Source organism: Bison bison, unplaced genomic scaffold, assembly GCF_000754665.1.
Source record: "Bison bison bison isolate TAMUID 2011002044 unplaced genomic scaffold, Bison_UMD1.0 scf7180017864503, whole genome shotgun sequence".
NCBI classification, from domain to species: domain Eukaryota; kingdom Metazoa; phylum Chordata; class Mammalia; order Artiodactyla; family Bovidae; genus Bison; species Bison bison.
The window spans coordinates 1,655,250-1,673,129 of NW_011495061.1; the positions used below are offsets into that span (position 1 = coordinate 1,655,250).

General features: G+C 47.9%; 1 protein-coding gene across 1 annotated transcript in view; it reads right to left on the reverse strand.

The window, feature by feature from the left end:
* Positions 1–17,880, reverse strand: part of UBE3C (ubiquitin protein ligase E3C) — a 93,663-nt gene that overhangs the window by 70,199 nt on the left and 5,584 nt on the right. The window contains exons 6-11 of the mRNA XM_010829353.1: positions 13,423–13,538; positions 8,263–8,420; positions 5,116–5,269; positions 4,467–4,687; positions 3,823–3,980; positions 278–465 (exon numbers count right to left, since the gene is read on the reverse strand). Of these exons, the coding sequence (XP_010827655.1) occupies positions 278–465; positions 3,823–3,980; positions 4,467–4,687; positions 5,116–5,269; positions 8,263–8,420; positions 13,423–13,538 (995 nt within the window). The remainder of the gene's footprint in view (positions 1–277; positions 466–3,822; positions 3,981–4,466; positions 4,688–5,115; positions 5,270–8,262; positions 8,421–13,422; positions 13,539–17,880) is intronic.

Genomic DNA, 17,880 nt, shown 5'->3' on the forward strand with positions numbered 1-17,880 from the left:
GCACAGGGAAAGGGGAGCTCAAAGTTACTGTCACACCCACCGGCCACAGTTAAACTTCCATGTTTTGTCCTTCAAACGTTCACTTCACTGCTTTGAAAAACAAAAGGATTCTTCAGGTACCAAAGTAAACTATCACGGCAATCTGACAGAACGAGCCATGACACAGCCCGCAGAGAAAAGCCCCCACTGGCTCCCTCACACGGCCCCGGGCAGGCCCGAGCCCCCCACCAGGGCAGCAAACCCAGGGCACCCCCGCGGCAGGGGGCGCAGCACTCGCCTGGCCCGTGGCACCAAGACGCGGTGCTGCACCATGAGCGTGTGGCAGATGGCCGCCATCAGCGTGAAGGCCTCCTCGCTGGCCGAGTCCCTCCACACCAGGCTCAGCAGTGTGTTGGTCTGCTGCTTCGTGTCCAGCTTCTTCAGACACTCCTCGGCGATGTACAGCACAGACAGCCGCCCATCCTCCTGAAAGGCAGAGGGACCGGTCGGTCAGCCACGTCCTGTCAGAGCTCAGCGCGACTCACATGTGAGAGGCATTATGTTAAAGGTTATCCGCATCACGAAGAACAACCTCAGCGTCTCTGCTAAGTCGCGCCTCGAAGGGCCCCCACGTCCCCTGCAGACGCCTGCGGACCAGGGCCGCAGGCACACAGCTGCTGGGGGACTCACGGAGCTCTAGTCCTCACACTGAGAGCAGGGCTCACTCCACAGTGTTCAGACCGCTCTAGACGAAGCACACCTGTGTGAAAACGGATTCTCATCTGGCAAAATTTCCACTTTAAATGACTTGAGATATCACAGTTTAAGCAAATATTTAAAAACTTAAGAAAAAAAAATCTAAAGAAATACACAAACCTGTCATTTTGTATCTTAACTTCTCTAGAATATCTGATACACTGACTAAAATCTGAGCTAATACTCAATGAAGTTTACCTATCTGGTGTATTAATGAAACATGTACTTTCCTCATGTGTGCATACACATATATACATATGAGTAAATAAAATATGACTATATATGCAGTCTTGGGTATTGCTGACTGTACTGTTCGGAAACCTGGATGAATGTAACTTCTGTAATCTGTAACAATCTAATAAACACTGTATGAGAGATGCGTCTCATACATATGTATCTTCACTTCGTTGTTGCTGTTCAGTCACTCGGGCATGTCTGACTCTTTGCAACCCCATGGACTGCAGCCACGTCAGGCTTCCCTGTCCTTCATCATCTCCCAGAGTTTGCTCAAACTCATGCCCATTCAGTCGGTGATGGCATCCAGCCATCTCATCCTCTGTCGTCCCCTTCTCCTTTTGCCCTCAATCTTTCCCAGCATCAGGGTCTTTTCCAATGAGTCGGCTCTTCCAAAGTATTGGAGCTTCAGCTTCAGCATCAGTCCTTCCAATGAATATTCAGGACTGATTTCCTTTAAGATGGACTGATTTGAACTTCTTGTAGTCTAAGGGACTCTCAAGAGTCTTCTCCAGCACCACAGTTCAAAAGCATCAATTCTTTAGCACTCAGCCTTCTTTATGGTCTAACTCTCACATCTGTATATGACTACTTGAAAAACCAGTAGCTTTGACTAGCAGACCCTTGTCAACAAACTGGTGTCTCTGCTCTTCAATATGCTGTCTCTGTTTGTCATAGCTTTTCTTCCAAGGAGCAAGCATCTTAATTTCGTGGCTGCAGTCACTGTCTGCAGTGACGTCGGAGCCCAAGAAAATAAAGTCTGTCACTGTTTCCACTTTTTCCCCATCTATTTGCTATGAAGTGATGGGACCGGGTGCCATGATGTTCGTTTTCTGAATGTTAAGTTTTAAGCCAGCTTTCTCACTCTCCTCTCTCACCACTTAGGTACCAATTATACTGTGTAGTGGCACACGGTGGAGACAGCACAGGCGTGGCTCCAGATCACCACAACAAAGCCAACATCGAAAGAGAGTGAGTCACACGGACTTCCTAGTTTACCAGTGCATGTGAAAACTGTGTTTATTCTCTACTGTAGTCTATTAAGTGCATAATGTGATGGCAATGTCTAATAAAACAATGCACCTATCTTAATTTAAAAATGTTGTATTGCTAAAAATGCTCACCATTATCTGACAACACAGAACTGCCAAAAACCTTTAACGTATAAAAAACAGTAGCTGAGAAGTATAATAAAATGAGGTATGCATACATAGATAATATTTAAATGTCACAGAGTCTCTAGAAGGTAAGTATGAACAAACTGTCTTCTGAAAACAGAAGTTTTATCTACTTTTTATTTATCAGATCTTACTTTTTTTTCACCATACATTTCACACATTTTTGCATCTGACTTGTGACAAGATGTATCAAGAGTTCCAGCACCCACCAAAACCCTGTTTTGCCCTTTGTAACGAGCCCTGCCCTGGCCACACTGGCTGTCCCCTCCTGCTGGGCTGGCTTCCTCTCTGCTAAGGGAGCCTCTGAGCCCTTCCACTCCACCCCCCGATCCCTTTCCCCCCAGCATATTCTCAAGTGTATTTTCCTGGGACTAGACTTGGCACCAACCAGAGAGACATATTCTAAACACAAAAAACCAACCAAAAAACAAAAACCTTAAATCTAGTACAGCCACACCTCAAGGCACTGCAATTGTGTAATCAAGAGAAGAAGACATCAGTGGCAGACTATACCACTTAGGTAAGACAAACAGCCTGTGTGTGACATAAAGCTTTTTATTCCTTGAAAGCACACAGGAAACACTGCTAGGTAAGAAGAGGGAGAACGGGAACTTGGAGATAAAATGTGACAATGTACATAAAATGAAATTTAAAGTAAGTCATAATGTTTATCATCTATAAAATCTGTGAAAATAGACAAAAGATGTTCTGCAGTGGTCAAGAGATAGTTAAGAGGAAACGACCTTGCTTTTCTTTTAGGGGTTGGGGAGGACAAGGAGGAAAGGGCCTGGCTGGGGCTTCTCTGTGGAGTGATGAAGACGTTCTAGACTCAGTGGCAACAGGTGCCTAGCTATGTTCATAACACTGAAAAGTCCCTGAATAGTGTATCACTTTAAATGGGCTCATTCTGGGACTTTCCTGGTGGTCCAGTGGTTAGGACTTTGTACTTCCACTGCAGAAGGCACAGATTCAATTCCTGGGCAGGGAACTAAGATCTCACAAGATCCACATGCCGTGAGGCCAAAAAAAACCAAATAAACAAAAAAACCCCCAAACAGATAGATAAGAATTTATTTAAAAAAATAAAAATAAAAGGGTAAATTTTATGGTAAAATGTATGTCAATCAAGCTGTTATTTTTAAAAATTCTTAAAAATAAAAAAGAGTACAATAGTGCCTGACACACAGTAAGTGCTCCTCCTGCAAACAGGAGCTTAACCTTCTAACCCAATAGCTTCACTCAAAGAGTGGTGTCCTGAGTCATAACTAAAGTGATACACAGAGCAGCCCTACTTTGCACTGAAAGACCAAACATTAAACCGCATGTCTCTATGTTGGAAAAGACTTTGATTCTGGGAAAGACTGAAGGCAAAGGGGGAAGGGGGTGACAGAGGATGAAGTGGTTAGATATCATCACCGACTCAATGGACATGAATCTGAGCAAACTCCAGGAGATGGTGAAGGACAGGGAATCCTGGCCTGCTACAGTCCATGGGGTCGCAAAGAGTTGGACACAACTGAGCAAAAAACTAAACTGATAGACTGTGATCTTATTTCACACTGAAAAGGCAAACGCACATCTAAGTGTGCCCACATATCTGTGCATGCGTGTAAGGAAGAGGCATGGAGACCGCAGGGCGGCGCAGGCGAGGGCGCACGCACAGCTGGGGGCTCACCGGAGTGCTGGCCGGCCTGTCGGCCTCCTCCCCCTCCTCTTCATCCGAGTCGCTGGCTGCATCCTGGCCGCTGGCGCGGGCGGGCGAGACGGGCAGCTGGGACAGGAGGGCCTGGAGGACTCGCAGGTGCGCCAGCAGCCCGTCCTCGGAGAGCGCGCCTTGGTGAGACAGCCACATCGTTAGTTAGGGGGGGTGAGAAACTGGAGGACGCGGGTGACCACTTCTCCTAAACTTCGAGAGGCATTTCTGACCAGGACACACACTACATTTCTAATATTTCACGTGCAGATGTGTACACTCAAATATATTATGCTACGATACCAAAACGCTACGACAGGCAACCCAGCAGCATAGCGTAAACGGGGAAAAACAGCCCCACACGCACAGAAATTGGCCCATTCAACTCTAAAATTCTTTTTAATCTGTGTGGCCCTGTTAAATCAGACTTCTTATCCTGCCTTATGACACTATGCCCGGGGACACCGGCCAGGCCACGGCCTTAAGCAAACGCGCTCTTCTGAGGAGCTCCTCCCCCAGAGGCCGTGCTGACAAGGGGACCCCCGGCCGTGCACCCCACCCCGCCCGCTCCTATCTACGCATGCTGCCTCTACGTGAGCTCAGCAGGACGCCCTAACGTTTCATACCCAAATAATTGTCACCAACAGTTAAAACGAAGTAGAAGAGCCATGGTGCGCCCCCACTGGTGGCGGGCCGTCTGCCCTCGAGGGACAGCAGTGCAGTCAGGAAGGGCTCGTAGGGGAAGACGGTCCGCGCGTCCGCCAGGGCAGGGATGACGAAGTGGAAGATCTGCTCCGTGAAGGGGGCCGCCAGGACCTCCTTCGTGAAGGCTGTAAAAACCTGTTGCCTAATGAAGAAAAACGAAGCTCGTAATAAAATCAAAATACACTGTTCACAAAATCATTGATTAAAATCACTGTTCACAAAATAACCTTTTCATCAGACATGTTAAGTTTTTCAGATTAACTAGAGCACCCTAAACTTAATGCTCTACCATTCCTATTAAAAAAAAAAACAAAAAACAAAAAAACCTTGCTATGTTTTTCTATATTCTGATAGCTACTAGAAAGCAAGAAAATAACCAGGTCACCAGAATTATAAATTTATGTTGGGTGCAGGCCAGATAGAAAAAGTACATTTTTCTTTAAACTGAGTCACACTAATAAAGCAAAAATGACTTGCAAGTCTATATTTCAGACAGCATCCTGTGCCAAAGTTATTGTTAGATACAGATCTTGTGAAATTACAAAATCAATAAACTGATTTCATTCTCACCTTGCACCTTCTGGACAGGAGTTGTACGTAAAGTGCAATGGTTTTAAAACATTCTCTAGCAAAATTTTTGCTATAGGAACTCGAGATAAATCAGAATATTCAATACTTGATGGAAGCTTGCTGTTAATTAACAAATAGAGAGATCTATAATACCCTAAAAGAAAAGAAAAACATATTTATAAGTTGTATCAATTTGTATTAAAATATCAATACCCCTCTCTCTTTTTTTTTTTTTACAACAAGGGGAAAAAAAACTTGGCAATTTTTAACTGCTCTTTATAAATATCCATAGGTCCAAATTAAAGTTAGTTTTTCCTGCAAGTTTTTATCAAGTAAATCTTTTGGTTCCCAAGTAGCTTGAAGTGATGTGTAAAGTTGAGAAACCCACTGCTCAGCACCAACAATGATCAACTACATCCAATCACCTACACCGCCTCTCATCTGGGACCAGCCAAGATACAATTATTTCAGCACATCATCAAAGAACTCTATTTTCTTAAAATAAATTAATAACAACTTCTTAATACCACAAATACCTATGAGTGATCAGGTCTCCAACTGTCTTTAAACTTTTTTTTTAACTAGTTTGCCTGAATCAGGAGCCAAGTAAAAAGCTCACAGTGAGATTTTCAAAAGCTGTTTCCTAGGCATCCTCCAAGTAACCACGCCACTGTGTGGCTGTAGAGACCATCAAGCTGACCCAGGACCACAGGCCCTGAGCAGACTCCGTCCACAGCTCTGTGCTCCTGGCTGTCACCTCGCGCCCGGACTCTGGCCAGCAGGCTCGCTTGTCTGCCTTCTGACGGGACAAGATGTCCAGGTCCCACCTGCTCATCTCCCAGCCATTCCTCCCGGAACTCAAGTTCCCTTTAAAGGAACGGCTCCCTCTGGAGACCACAGTGTGGACACCGAGGGGCTCAGGTGTTTTACAGGCGACCTGCATGAAGCAGACACACGGGCATGGCCCGCCTAAGCTGTGGGAGGGCTCCTCTGCCACCTCTAACATCCCAGGCCACCAGCCCTGCGGGGCCGCACATCTGAGGCCTGAGGCCTGGGATGTTAGAGGTGGCAGGACGCACATCTCCAGCTGTAGTCTTGAGCACCTCGCCATTCTAAGCACACACGGACACACTCCCCACTTGTTGGGGGCTCCCCACTCTGCACCCAAGGTTCAGCCGCTGAACAGGGCTTCCCTGCAGGGGACCCCTAGACCTGCTCCGTGACCACCCCAACCCTACCCTCACAGACACTGCTTAACCAGCAACACTCGACAAGACAGGGAAAGCTCTTCTGCTATAAAACTGAAAATACAGGGCCCTCTCTGGTGGTCCAGTGGTTAAGGCCCCCCCTGCCAATGTAGGAGACGCAGGTTTGATCCCTGGCCCACAGACCCCACATGCCAGGGAGCAACCGAGCCCGTGAGCCACAACTATCAAGCCTGTGCTCTAGAACCCGGGAGCCGTAACCAAAGAAGCCCCTGCAATGAGAGGCCCAAGGACCCAAGTAACTGGAGAGCAGCCCCCCCTTGCTGCGGCCAGAGAAAGCCGCTCAGCAAAGAAAGCCCACAATAGTAAAAAAAAAAATACTTAAAATTTTTTTTTAAAAATCTGAAAAAACAAATACATCAAGAAATTTTTAAACATATCAAGAAGAATTTTGAAGTGTCACATTATTCTATCAACGTCACATCTGTGTATACTGAACAGACTGGCAGCAGGAACAGCGTATAAGGAACAGCTTGGTCGCAGCTCTGAAGAGCTTCAGGCTAAGGCAACCTGGTACACGGTAACACAAACTTATGAAGAGAAAGACGCTAAAATGTGGGAGACTAGTGATGTCAAGAAGTGACTTATCAAAAAAGACGAAACACAGCTATGCCACAGAAGATGCTGGCAGCAGCACTTTCTGTGTAAGATTTCAAAGTGTTGCCTAGTGCAAGACACATTCAAAAATAATGCATATTCTTTAGTTATCTCCTTCACACTTTTAGAAAGCAGAAGTAAAAACTTTTTATGAAATGCTTAGCCTTAATATCAATATATACAATAATAGAGCAATACAGTGGACTTTAAAATTTCTTCTTTAAAGATCAAATTCTGTAATTTTCAATTTACTTTTAATTAACTCAGTAATTTCCCGAATTTTTCAACAAAATAAGTAGGGTTTCTTTTTTTTTTTAACTAGCCAATCAGTAAGGCTGGATGTATAAGAATTTAGTTTATACAATTTTAATCTTGAGGATTAAATTAGCTAGATTTAACCTAGAGTAGTCCATCAAGAAAACAAAAGCAAAATTATGTTTTTATCAGTAACTGTTCCTTCCTGGAATTTCTTTTGATAGCTCCTTTTACGACCAGTAACACATCCATTTTAACGTTAATGCTCCTGGAGTCCAGGAGCCCTGCAGCTCCGATACCCAACCTGTGATAACAAGTCAGAGTTTTGCTGCTGTTGCTGACCACATGGTGTGGCCCATGGGACCTCAGTTCCCCAGCGAGGGGCTGAAGCAGGGCCCCTGGCACTGAAAGCGCCGAGTCCTAATCACAAGGCCACCAGGGACTCCCTGGAGTAAACTCTTGAAAAGGTTTATTTCACGGTACTCAGCTGTCAGGGAAGTCTTAAGCGCCATGTGCACGTCCTCATCTCCCTGCCAGCGTCACTAAGGCGTCCTCAGAGGATTTTCAGACGGAGCTTCTTACACCCAACAGCGCGGCCGCTTGAAGGCGGGTGTCACCCACTTAATGAGAAATGTCAGACAAACTGAGCATCTTCTTCTTCTCTACTGAACCACTTGATTCCCGGGACAGGCTCTCTCCAGGTGGGTCAGCATGTCGCTGTGCTGGAGGCGGCCTGCGCCCAGCACCCAGGCTGCCAAGTTTAGCCATGGCAGCCCGGCCCAGCACAGCAGGCCCCGGTATCTGCACCTTGGATGACTAGTTTCCTTCACTTTCAAGCGACAGGGAAGGTTAGAGATTAGATGCATTTCCCAATTCTGAGGGGGGTAGAGAAGAGGAGAGATGCTAGAGTCTGTGACCCACAAAGGTCCCATCCCAGCCGCAGACTCGCGGTCCCTGCCCTGAAAAGTGCCCTGGCCACTGCCAACTGCTCACAACAGCGCCACCCTCAGTTCTGACACCACCAACTCACCATTCTGAATCATGTAGTGCAAAATTTGTTCAATGACGGACACCACGTAGCTAGCATCTTGTAAAACAGGCAAGTAAGTGTCCTCAGAGGAGAACACCTCCAGCATCCTCATGGGAAGCGCAACATTCAGACTGTCATCATTACAGCTCTGCAGCAACCTGTAAAAGTGGAAAAGGTGTCCCAGAGGCAGTAGACGGCAAGTGCCACCAAGAGGTCCTCACACTCCTCACTCAGGCATGGGAAGTGCCTGGGCCCCTCTGCTCTAGTCCTACAACTTCCCCGAAAACAGACGGGCCTCAGGAAACAGCCAAGCACCGTGTCACTCGCACTTTGAGTCCTCATTACGAGTCACACAGGATGCTGGCTCCGGGTTGAGAGAGGAACATGCACAGTCAAGGAGGGAGGGAGAAGCAGGCAAGGAAAACCAGTGTGGGGAGGGTCTCACTGCGGAGCGCCCCTAACCCACCCGTGCTCCATCTAACCCAACTCAGCTAGGGGGGCTCCTTAAAAGTGCCCACCAGCTCCTTCAAACACGCCTCCTTCAAGATTCCCCACGCCCAAAACATCCCCCAAGAAGACAGCTTAATCTACTTCTGGGCCTAAGTCACCCAGCACTTTAAGTAAAGACTCTCATCTCACCATGAGAATTATAGGCTTCAGAAAGGAAGACTCAGCTGTTACAAAACTAAGTTTTATTTTCAGAGAGAGCATTTTTAAAAAATCAACTTTATGGAGACATAATTTATGTGTGACAATTTGTACTCATCTAAAGCAGGCAATACAGAGAGTTCATTAAAAAAAACTAAGATCATGGCATCCAGTCCCATCACTTTGAGGCAAATAGGAGAAAAGTGGAAACAGAGGCAAATTTTATTTTCTTAGGCTCAAAAATCACCGCAGATAGCGACTATGGCCACAAAATTAAGATACTTGCTCCTTGGAAGGAAAGTTGTAACAAACCTAGAGTATTAAAAAGTAGAGACGTTACTTTGCCGACAAAGTTCCATAGAATCAGAACTATGGTTTTTCCAGTAGTCACGTACAGATGTGAGAACTAGACCATAAAGAAGGCTGAGCACCAAAGAATTGATGCTTTCGAACTGTGGTGCTGGAGAAGACTCCTGAGAGTCCCTTGGAATGCCAGGAGATTAAACCAGTCCATCCTAAATTAAATCAACCTTGAATATTCCTTGGAAGGACTGATGCTAAAGCTGAAGCTCCAATACTTTGGCCACCTGATGGGAAGAGCTGATTCATTAGAAATGACTCTGATGCTGGGAAAGATTGAAGAGAGGGAGACAAGAGAGGATGAGATGGCTGGATGGCATCACCGACTCGATGGACATGAGTGTGAGCGAGCTCTGGGAGACAGTGAAGGACAGGGAAGCCTGGCATGCTGCAGTCCTTGGGGTTGCAAAGACTGGGACACGACTGAGGAACTGAACAACAACAGCTGTGAGTTCTGACATCACACCAACAGACACCGAACACGTCTCTGCTCCGCCGCTCGGCCCTCTAGTAAGTTCTCCCTCCACTCTCCCCCCAGCTGTGCTGTCACTAGACTTGTCTGCACTTTCCACGGTTTTACGCAGTGGGACTCACACAGAACGTGCACATCAACGTCTACAGCCTTCCCTCAGCGGCTCTCCGAGACCCAGCCGGCACCCGCGAACAGCGTGGTCCCTCTACTGCTAGCACTGCTCCACAGCATGGAAACACCATGTTCCGGTCACCTGTTCACGTGCTGACGGAGACCTGGGGCATTTCCAGTCTTTTCTTGTTATAAATAAAGCTGTCTGAACATTCAAAGCAGCCTTGTGGACCTGCCTCACTTCTGGGTAAGCTCCTGGGCGAGGAACTACAGGTCACATGGCAGCCAGACATCACAAGGAACCATCAACGTGAGAGGCGGGGCTGAGAGCCCTGCTGCTCATCCCCACCTCACATGGTCCTGACACTTTGAAGGTGTAGCCATTCTAGCAGCCAGACCAGCATGCTTTACTGTGGTCTGAGACGCGATTTCTGTGAACACCTTTTCAGGTGCTCATTGGTCATTCACCTGTCTCCTTTGCCGTGGGCTGTTTCTTGAGAAAATGAATAACCCATCCTGGGCGCACCCAGGCCCGACCCCAGGCCCTCCAGCTGCACAGCCTCTGCCCATTTCAGGCCGGGCTCCCCAGGCCCGTCTTCCTGCCCCAGGATCCTCACTAAGCAGGCTGTGTCAGCTTCCCCATGTCACGCTCCAGACACCACCACCTCTCCCATCCGGGCCCGCGTCTCTGCCTGTGCAGAGCTCTTCTCCCTTCTCAATTCCTCTTACAGCCAAGCCAGCAAGACCCCCATGCCCATCCTCTATCACAGCTCTCATCACAGGGACCCATGGGCTTACTGCAGGGAAAAATCGCCAGACTGTGAAATAGGGGGGAGGAGAGGAGAGGGGGACTGGTGGCCGGCTCAGCTCAGTCACTGGGTTCCCTCCACCCCCGCCTTCCACAGGCTCACCCCCAACTCTGCAGACGTGAGCCTGGAGAAAACTAACAGCAATGCAAATGTTTCCCACACAGAGCCACACAAATTATTCCTATTCCTGGCAATGCAAAGGGCTCTGTCAGACAGGGAATACAAATTCCCTGAGGCAGGTTCATCTGAATCAGCTGGAACATCTTACTGGTTCCCTCTTTGAGTAACCAGTTAAGTGAAGTCACTGACACATGCTCACACGCGAGTCCTGGCTTTACTTAACAGTGAGCATTACCAACTCAACAATCAATTCCGACTGCACTCCCCACGCTGTGCCTGGACTCTCCTGCTCCACCCCAGGCTCCACCTCTCTCGCAGCAGACACCAGCCTCTGGTTCTCGGTCTACACTTCGCCTGCTCTAGACAATGCACCTGAATTCCCACGGGGACTGAAAGAGGAGGCGGCACACACCCCTTCTCTGGTAACTTGCCTGCACTCCCAAAATTCAGCGCCCTGCACGTGGCAGGCAACATGAAACAACCAACGCCCCTAACAGATCACTGCTTTCACTTTACTTTCTTAAAATTTCATTCCTCATCTAAGAGAACCAGCTTCCCCAGAGAAAACAGTCCCAGGCTCGGGCTTGCAGGGGAGGTATTAAGTGAGCCCAAAGTACCGTGGTCCCAGGAGACACGGAGGCTTGAAAGGCGGGGTGGGGGGCTTCTGAGAAGAGCTCCCTCCATCAAGCGCTGAAAGCCAACACGAGGCGGAATGAGCCTGAAGGGAAGGAGGCAGGGTCCTTTTCACAAACAAGCCAACAAGCCAGCACTGAAGAAACAAGACCATTAGAAAAGTCAGCACTGAATGAGCCGTGGGTGGACACAACAACAGCATCAAGCACAGATCATCAAATGCGAAAACCCCCAGGTGGAAAGCGGCGCCCTAAGAGAGGAGAGCCTGGGCAACGCGGAGAGGAGTCTTCAGCCGCACTTGGCCTCGCTGAGCACAGACACGCTAGGTCTCTCACACGCCCTGCTCTGAGGCAGTCTGTTTATACACATTTAAACTGAATCGAGTGTGCCCCATGCCAGCAACTCTCATGGGGCGCCACTGGGCAGTGTCTGGAGACCTGCAGGGTCAAGTGGCTGCAGGCCAGGATCCTGGTGGCAAACAGCGCACAACACAGGACCACGCCCACCACACGGGGCCACGCCCACCACACACGGGGCCACGCCCACCACACACGGGGCCACGCCCACCAGAGGCTGCATCAGCCCCAACGGGACAAGGGGAGACCTGACACCCCGTTGAAAGGAAACAGAGGAGATGAAGGAACCAAAGGGATGCTACGGCCATCAAAACAGAGAAGATAAAGCTTTTGAGATAACTGAGGAAATGTGAATAGGGAGTAGATCACGACAGCAGAGAATTACCATTTGTTCTCTCACAGGAGAAAACAGCACTGCCGTCACCAGAATGCGCCTTCCCAGGACAAGTACGGGGAGCAGTGAGCGCCATGCTGTCTGCAGCCCCTTCCACACGCGCCAGAAAAACAGCGCGCTGCGTGTGTGCGGACGGACAGAGAGCAAATGAGCAAATGGAACTTGAATCCAGGAGCACGATATACGGTGGTGTTGCCACTTTTCTCGTGTCAGAAATTTTCCAAGACAGAAAGTTGGGGAAAACAAGCAGAAACTGCATTTGGATCTATCATCTATTAAAATTACTTGCTGGATGAATACCTTCAAAAGCACATTAAGTGCCACAAACTATAAGCCCAGGTCAAGAGAGCCCCAGACTGTGCTGCTCTGGGGGCAGGCATGCCTGACACCTTGAGGGCTTGTGAGGAAAAGCCGTGTGTGTGACAGAGGCCACGGCGCCCAGGCCCCACTGTGTGGTGCAGGCGTCTACAGAGAAGGTCCACGGACCCCTGCTCCAGAGAACCAACGCACACAGTGTGTTTTTCAAAGGACGTTTTTCGAGAAATAAAAGGGGTTTGGGGAAAAAACAAGATTTCCTGGGACTCTCGATCATCCACATTCTCTCTTTGGGGGTTTTCCACTTTGCCTCTAGTGCAGCTCAGGATCTGGAAAAGTCAGCTAACAGGCCTCATTCTGACATGAACCCTAAATAAACCTGACTACACGCAACTTCCAGAAAATTAGCTGAAAGTGTATTAAAGGCTCAGAATCATTTGAAAGTTGGCTACGGTGCAGACATCATCAAATTTTAGAAAAATGGTGAAGATGTTAATTTGCTTTTTCATTCAAGTGCTACTGCTCACATCACCTCAATGTGCTCTGTACTGAGTCCAGGACACAGGTCAGGAAAGCCTGATGAAAGGCCTGACCCTTCACCCGCAGGCAGTGACCCTGGGGCCTGGGATCAGTGACCATTGGCACAGAGACGGGCCTTTCAGCTGGCCTGTCCACTTGCCAAGCAACCAGATGCCTGACGTCCCACAGAGCGATTCCAGGCCACACCGGGAAGAAAACATCCCCTGGAAGGTATGCTTCACTACATTTTACTTTCTAAAGAGAGGATCACGGGAGTAAAAACTAATACACATAACATTTCAGTCTCAAAAAAAAAAAAAAAAAATCCAACAACAACAGGAAATCTACTAAGACACTGAAACACAAACGGTGTTTTTCTAGACGAGACCACCACGCCACCCACGCTGGGGCAACATGGTTTACCTGCAACAGAGGCTCATCAGCCTCTTTATTTGAAACAAGCATGTGAGCCTTTCAGATCCTTCCAACTGCTGGACAAACAGAGCGCTGTGTTTAATCAGATTCTGATACATCCATATCTGAAAGAGCAAAACATACAACTCGTTAGTCTGTAAAAAGTTAACTGTTTTCTAACTACGTAACATGCCAAATGTCCTTAATTGGCAGACACAACCAAAATAATCAAAACGTGGTTAACAAATTAATCTTCTAAGTCAAGGTTTTACTGAGCAGGATACACACATCCTGACTTTTCCATCCTACAAAAGCACATTAGCATGAAGTTAAATTACTAAACACTAACAGTACTTGAAAACTCACATACACGTGAAACAGAAACAGTTCATTTGCAAAATTTAGCAGTCCACAATAAAAACACTGGGAGTCACAGTTTTAATCCTAAATCACAAAGGGCAGCGGTTCCCTCTCACTCGTCTTCTCTACCTTCCAGCACCGTTTCTGTGGATGCTCTCCTCCCCGACCCCGTGAAATGCTGGTGGAAAAGGCGATCTTACAGCCCCACCACCTCCGATAAAAGGCCAGGCGTGCAACACGTCAGGTGAGAGGTACGTCGCAGCTAGATGGAGGAATTCCATCACAATGTTTACACAACCATTACAGTGTGCACTGAAATATTACAGCTTTATTTGTCAATTATACTGCAGTATGCTTGAGGGGAGAAAAGGTCAGAGCTATGGGGGGATGGCCTGAATCCCCACTGTCCTGGACACGACCAGTGATGGGGGCACAAGCTCAGCAAGCGTGGACTCAGACTTCCATCCAGCTCCACCCAGGAGCCTCTCTAGTGTGGACGCCGCTGCCATGAGTGACTGAGACACCACACCTAACAAGGAACCTCCTGGACTCGCTTTCTCCACGATATGTTGGTTGCTACCTGTTCATTTATCAACAGAAACAGCTACAATTAAGAGAGCCTCTCACGTGTGCCTGTCACATTCAGTCTCCCCTTTGATAGTAAAACTTATTTAATATGAGATGTTATCAAAGTCTGAGCACAAGTGTTCTGCCTGGTAAATCCCCAGTGGGTCCAAAGTTGGTGGGAAGGAACTCCGAGACCCCGCCCAATTGTTCATCTGCCTACACAGAAGCTGTTGGAGCCGCTTGTCCGTATTTCCTCAGGAACCAACGTGACACAAGTGTTGCCTGCACTATCTGACACGCAGTGCATTCTAAAATTCATACTACCCATGCAGTCCAGTTTGTTCAGTCACTCAGTCATGTCCAACTCTTTGCGACCCCATGGACTGCAGCACGCCAGGCTTCCCTGTCCGTCACCAACTCCTGGGGCTTGCTCAAACTCACGTTCATCAAGTCAGTGATGCCATCCAACCATCTCATCCTCTGTCACCCCCTTCTCCTCCCACCGTTAATCTTTCCCAGCATCAGTGTCTTTTCAAATCAGTCAGTTCTTCGCATCAGGGTGCCAAAGGGCTGGTGCTTCAGCTTCAGCAGCAGTCCTTTTGATGAATATTCAGGACTGATTTCTTTCAGGATGGACTGGCTGGATCTTCTTGCAGTCCAAGGGACTCTCAAGTCTTCTCCAACACCACAGTTCAAAAGCATAATTCTTATGCACTCAGCTTTCTTTATGGTCCAACTCTTACATCCATACATGACCACTGGAAAAACCATAGCCTTGACTAGACGGACCTTTGTTGGAAAAGTCTCAATATGCGTTTCAATATGCTGTCTAGGTTGGTCATAGCTTTTCTCCCAAGGAACAAGCGTCTTTTAATTTTATGGCTGCAATCATCATCTGCAGTGATTTTCAGTTCAGTTCAGTTGCTCGGTCGTGTCCGACTCTTTGCGACCCCATGAAGTTCTTCGCATCAGATGGCCAAAGTACTGGAGTTTCAACTTTAGCATCATTCCTTCCAAAGAAATCCCAGGGCTGATCTCCTTCAGGATGGACTTGTTGGATCTGCTTGCAGTCCAAGGGACTCTCAAGAGTCTTCTCCAACACCGAAGTTCAAAAGCATCAATTCTTCGGTGGTGCTCAGCTTTCTTCAGTCCAACTCTCACATCCATACATGACCACAGGAAAAAAACATAGCTTTGATTTTAGAGCCCCCAAAAATAAAGTCTCTCACTGTTTCTACTGTTTCCCCAAAGTGTTTGCCATGAAGGGATGGGACCAGATGCCATGATCTTAGTTTTCTGAATGCTGAGTTTTAAGCCACCTTTTTCACTCTTCTCTTTCACTTTCATCAAGAGGCTCTTTAGTTCTTTGCTTTCTGTCATAAGGGTGGTGTCATCTGGTATCAATATCTGAGGTTACTGATATTTCTCCCGGGCAATCCTGATTCCACCTTGTGCTTCATCCAGCCTAGCATTTTTCATGATGTACTCTGCATATAAGTTAAATAAGCAGGGTGACAATAGACAGCCTTGACGAACTCCTTTCCCAATTTGGAACCAGTCTGTTGTTCCATGTCTGGTTCTAAGTGTTGCTTCCTGACCTGCATACAGGTTTCTGAGGTCAGGTGGTCTGGTATTCCCATCTCTTAACCCATTAACAGATAACAGTAGAAGGTCTAGTAAACACTGTGACCATCTCACGGGCACCTGTGGGAACTGTAAGAATAAGGTTGTAAATACACTAGTCAAGTAATTATGGTTCAACAACATAAAGAAACCCTCAAAGTGCTTTCTTTAACACTTCTTGGACTGCGTTTGTTTGTTTTAATTAAGGTACAATTGATGTTCCTGGAGGAGGAAATGGCAACCCCCTCCAGTATCCTCGCCTGGAACATCGCACAGGCAGAGGTGCCTGGAGGGCTGCGGCCACGGGGTCTGAAGAGTCAGACATGGCTGAGCACACGTGCACACGGAGTGATGGTCGATGTTACTTCAGTTTCACGGGCACAACGTAATGATTCAAGTGTTTAAAACTACACTTCACTTTAGTTATCATAAAACACTGGCTTTATTCCCTGCACTGTGTGATGTATCTCTGGAGTGGACTGGCCTTTGATATTGTTTTTAAATTTCTCTAGAAATGCACCAACATCATCATTCGCAAAGTTCTAAGGACATTAAATACCTGCTTTGCTTCACTTTTTTTTTCTGCTTAACTCTTTTGTTGTTTTTTTCTTTACTAAATTCAGATATATAAACTTTCCTTATGCATCCTTTCTCAGGAAGTCAACTGAAGGTGTGTATCAATAAAATGAGAGAGTACACCAAGCAGGCGAACAGGAGTGCAATCAGGAGAGAGGCTCTGAAACTGAAGAGAAGCGAAGCGAGCGTTCCCAGGGCGACTGCACCACGGCCGCAGCGCAGCAGGCTCCCGGGCGCACAGGACGCCCGGGGGGCGAGCGCCAGCCCCCTGACTGAGCGGAAGCTGGAGGAGGACCCGACCCTCAGAGACCAAAGATGAGGAGACAGAAGTGACACGATACTTAACTCCAGAGTAATTCAGGAAAGCTACACAAAAGAAAACACCGTTTTAGCAGAGAGCATATTTAGTCACGATAATAAAAAATGAGTCAAGGGAGTAGGTAGAGCCACATATGCTGTTTTGTACGCGGCACCTTAGATAAACAAACTCCCAATAGCGGTGTCACACCTGCTCTTAAGATAGGAATCAGGGAACCTGAAGATGGGGCAGGAGACCTACCCTCCACGTATTATGTGACTGGTTTATTGTTCTTGCATTTTTGTTTGCAAACTGAATAAAGCATCTGGTTCGTTTTTGTCCTATGAACCAGGTTTGAGGGGCTGGCGAATTCTAACTCTATGTAGGGCCGTGGGGCCGGGCCACTGCACACCTAGAAACCACGCAGGACTGCTGACCGGACCTCGGGGTGGCCAGGGGCCGCTCTCCAAAGGCAAGGGCGTGCTTGAGAGACACTTGACCCTCCTGACTGTCTCGCCCCACAGACCCAGCGGCTGTGCTCCACAGCTGACCTTCAGTCTGCGAGCGCGGGAAGGAGGGACAGTCTGCGCCGACAGAGCGCCGAGGCCCTGCTGCTGTGCACTTCTCATTCCTCTCCTCGTTGGCCTCAGAGCCGAGAAAAGGTGCGTCTAAGGCAGCCACCTTCACCGCTCTCGAGACCCACAGGATGTTCCTCCCATGGCCCATCCCGGTTCGGAACAGGAAGCAGTGTGGGTGTTAGAACCAGAGCCCACCCTGGCAGTGAAGCGCCCTCCCTCTCCTATACTTGAGTTTCACACAAGGGGGCTGCTGCCAGTCGCACGGCTGGACCACGGAAGGCTGACCTTTCACTGTAGACTCATCCTTCAAACAAGAATAAGTATGTATTTAACCTAATGATCACACAGGAATCTCTACTACTTCCTGGGAAACTGGACTCAGTGACAAGTTCTACTTTTTAAAAAGACTGAGCCAGTCGTGGATGTCCCCCATTAATACGCACCACTCCTCATCACTGGTGGCCT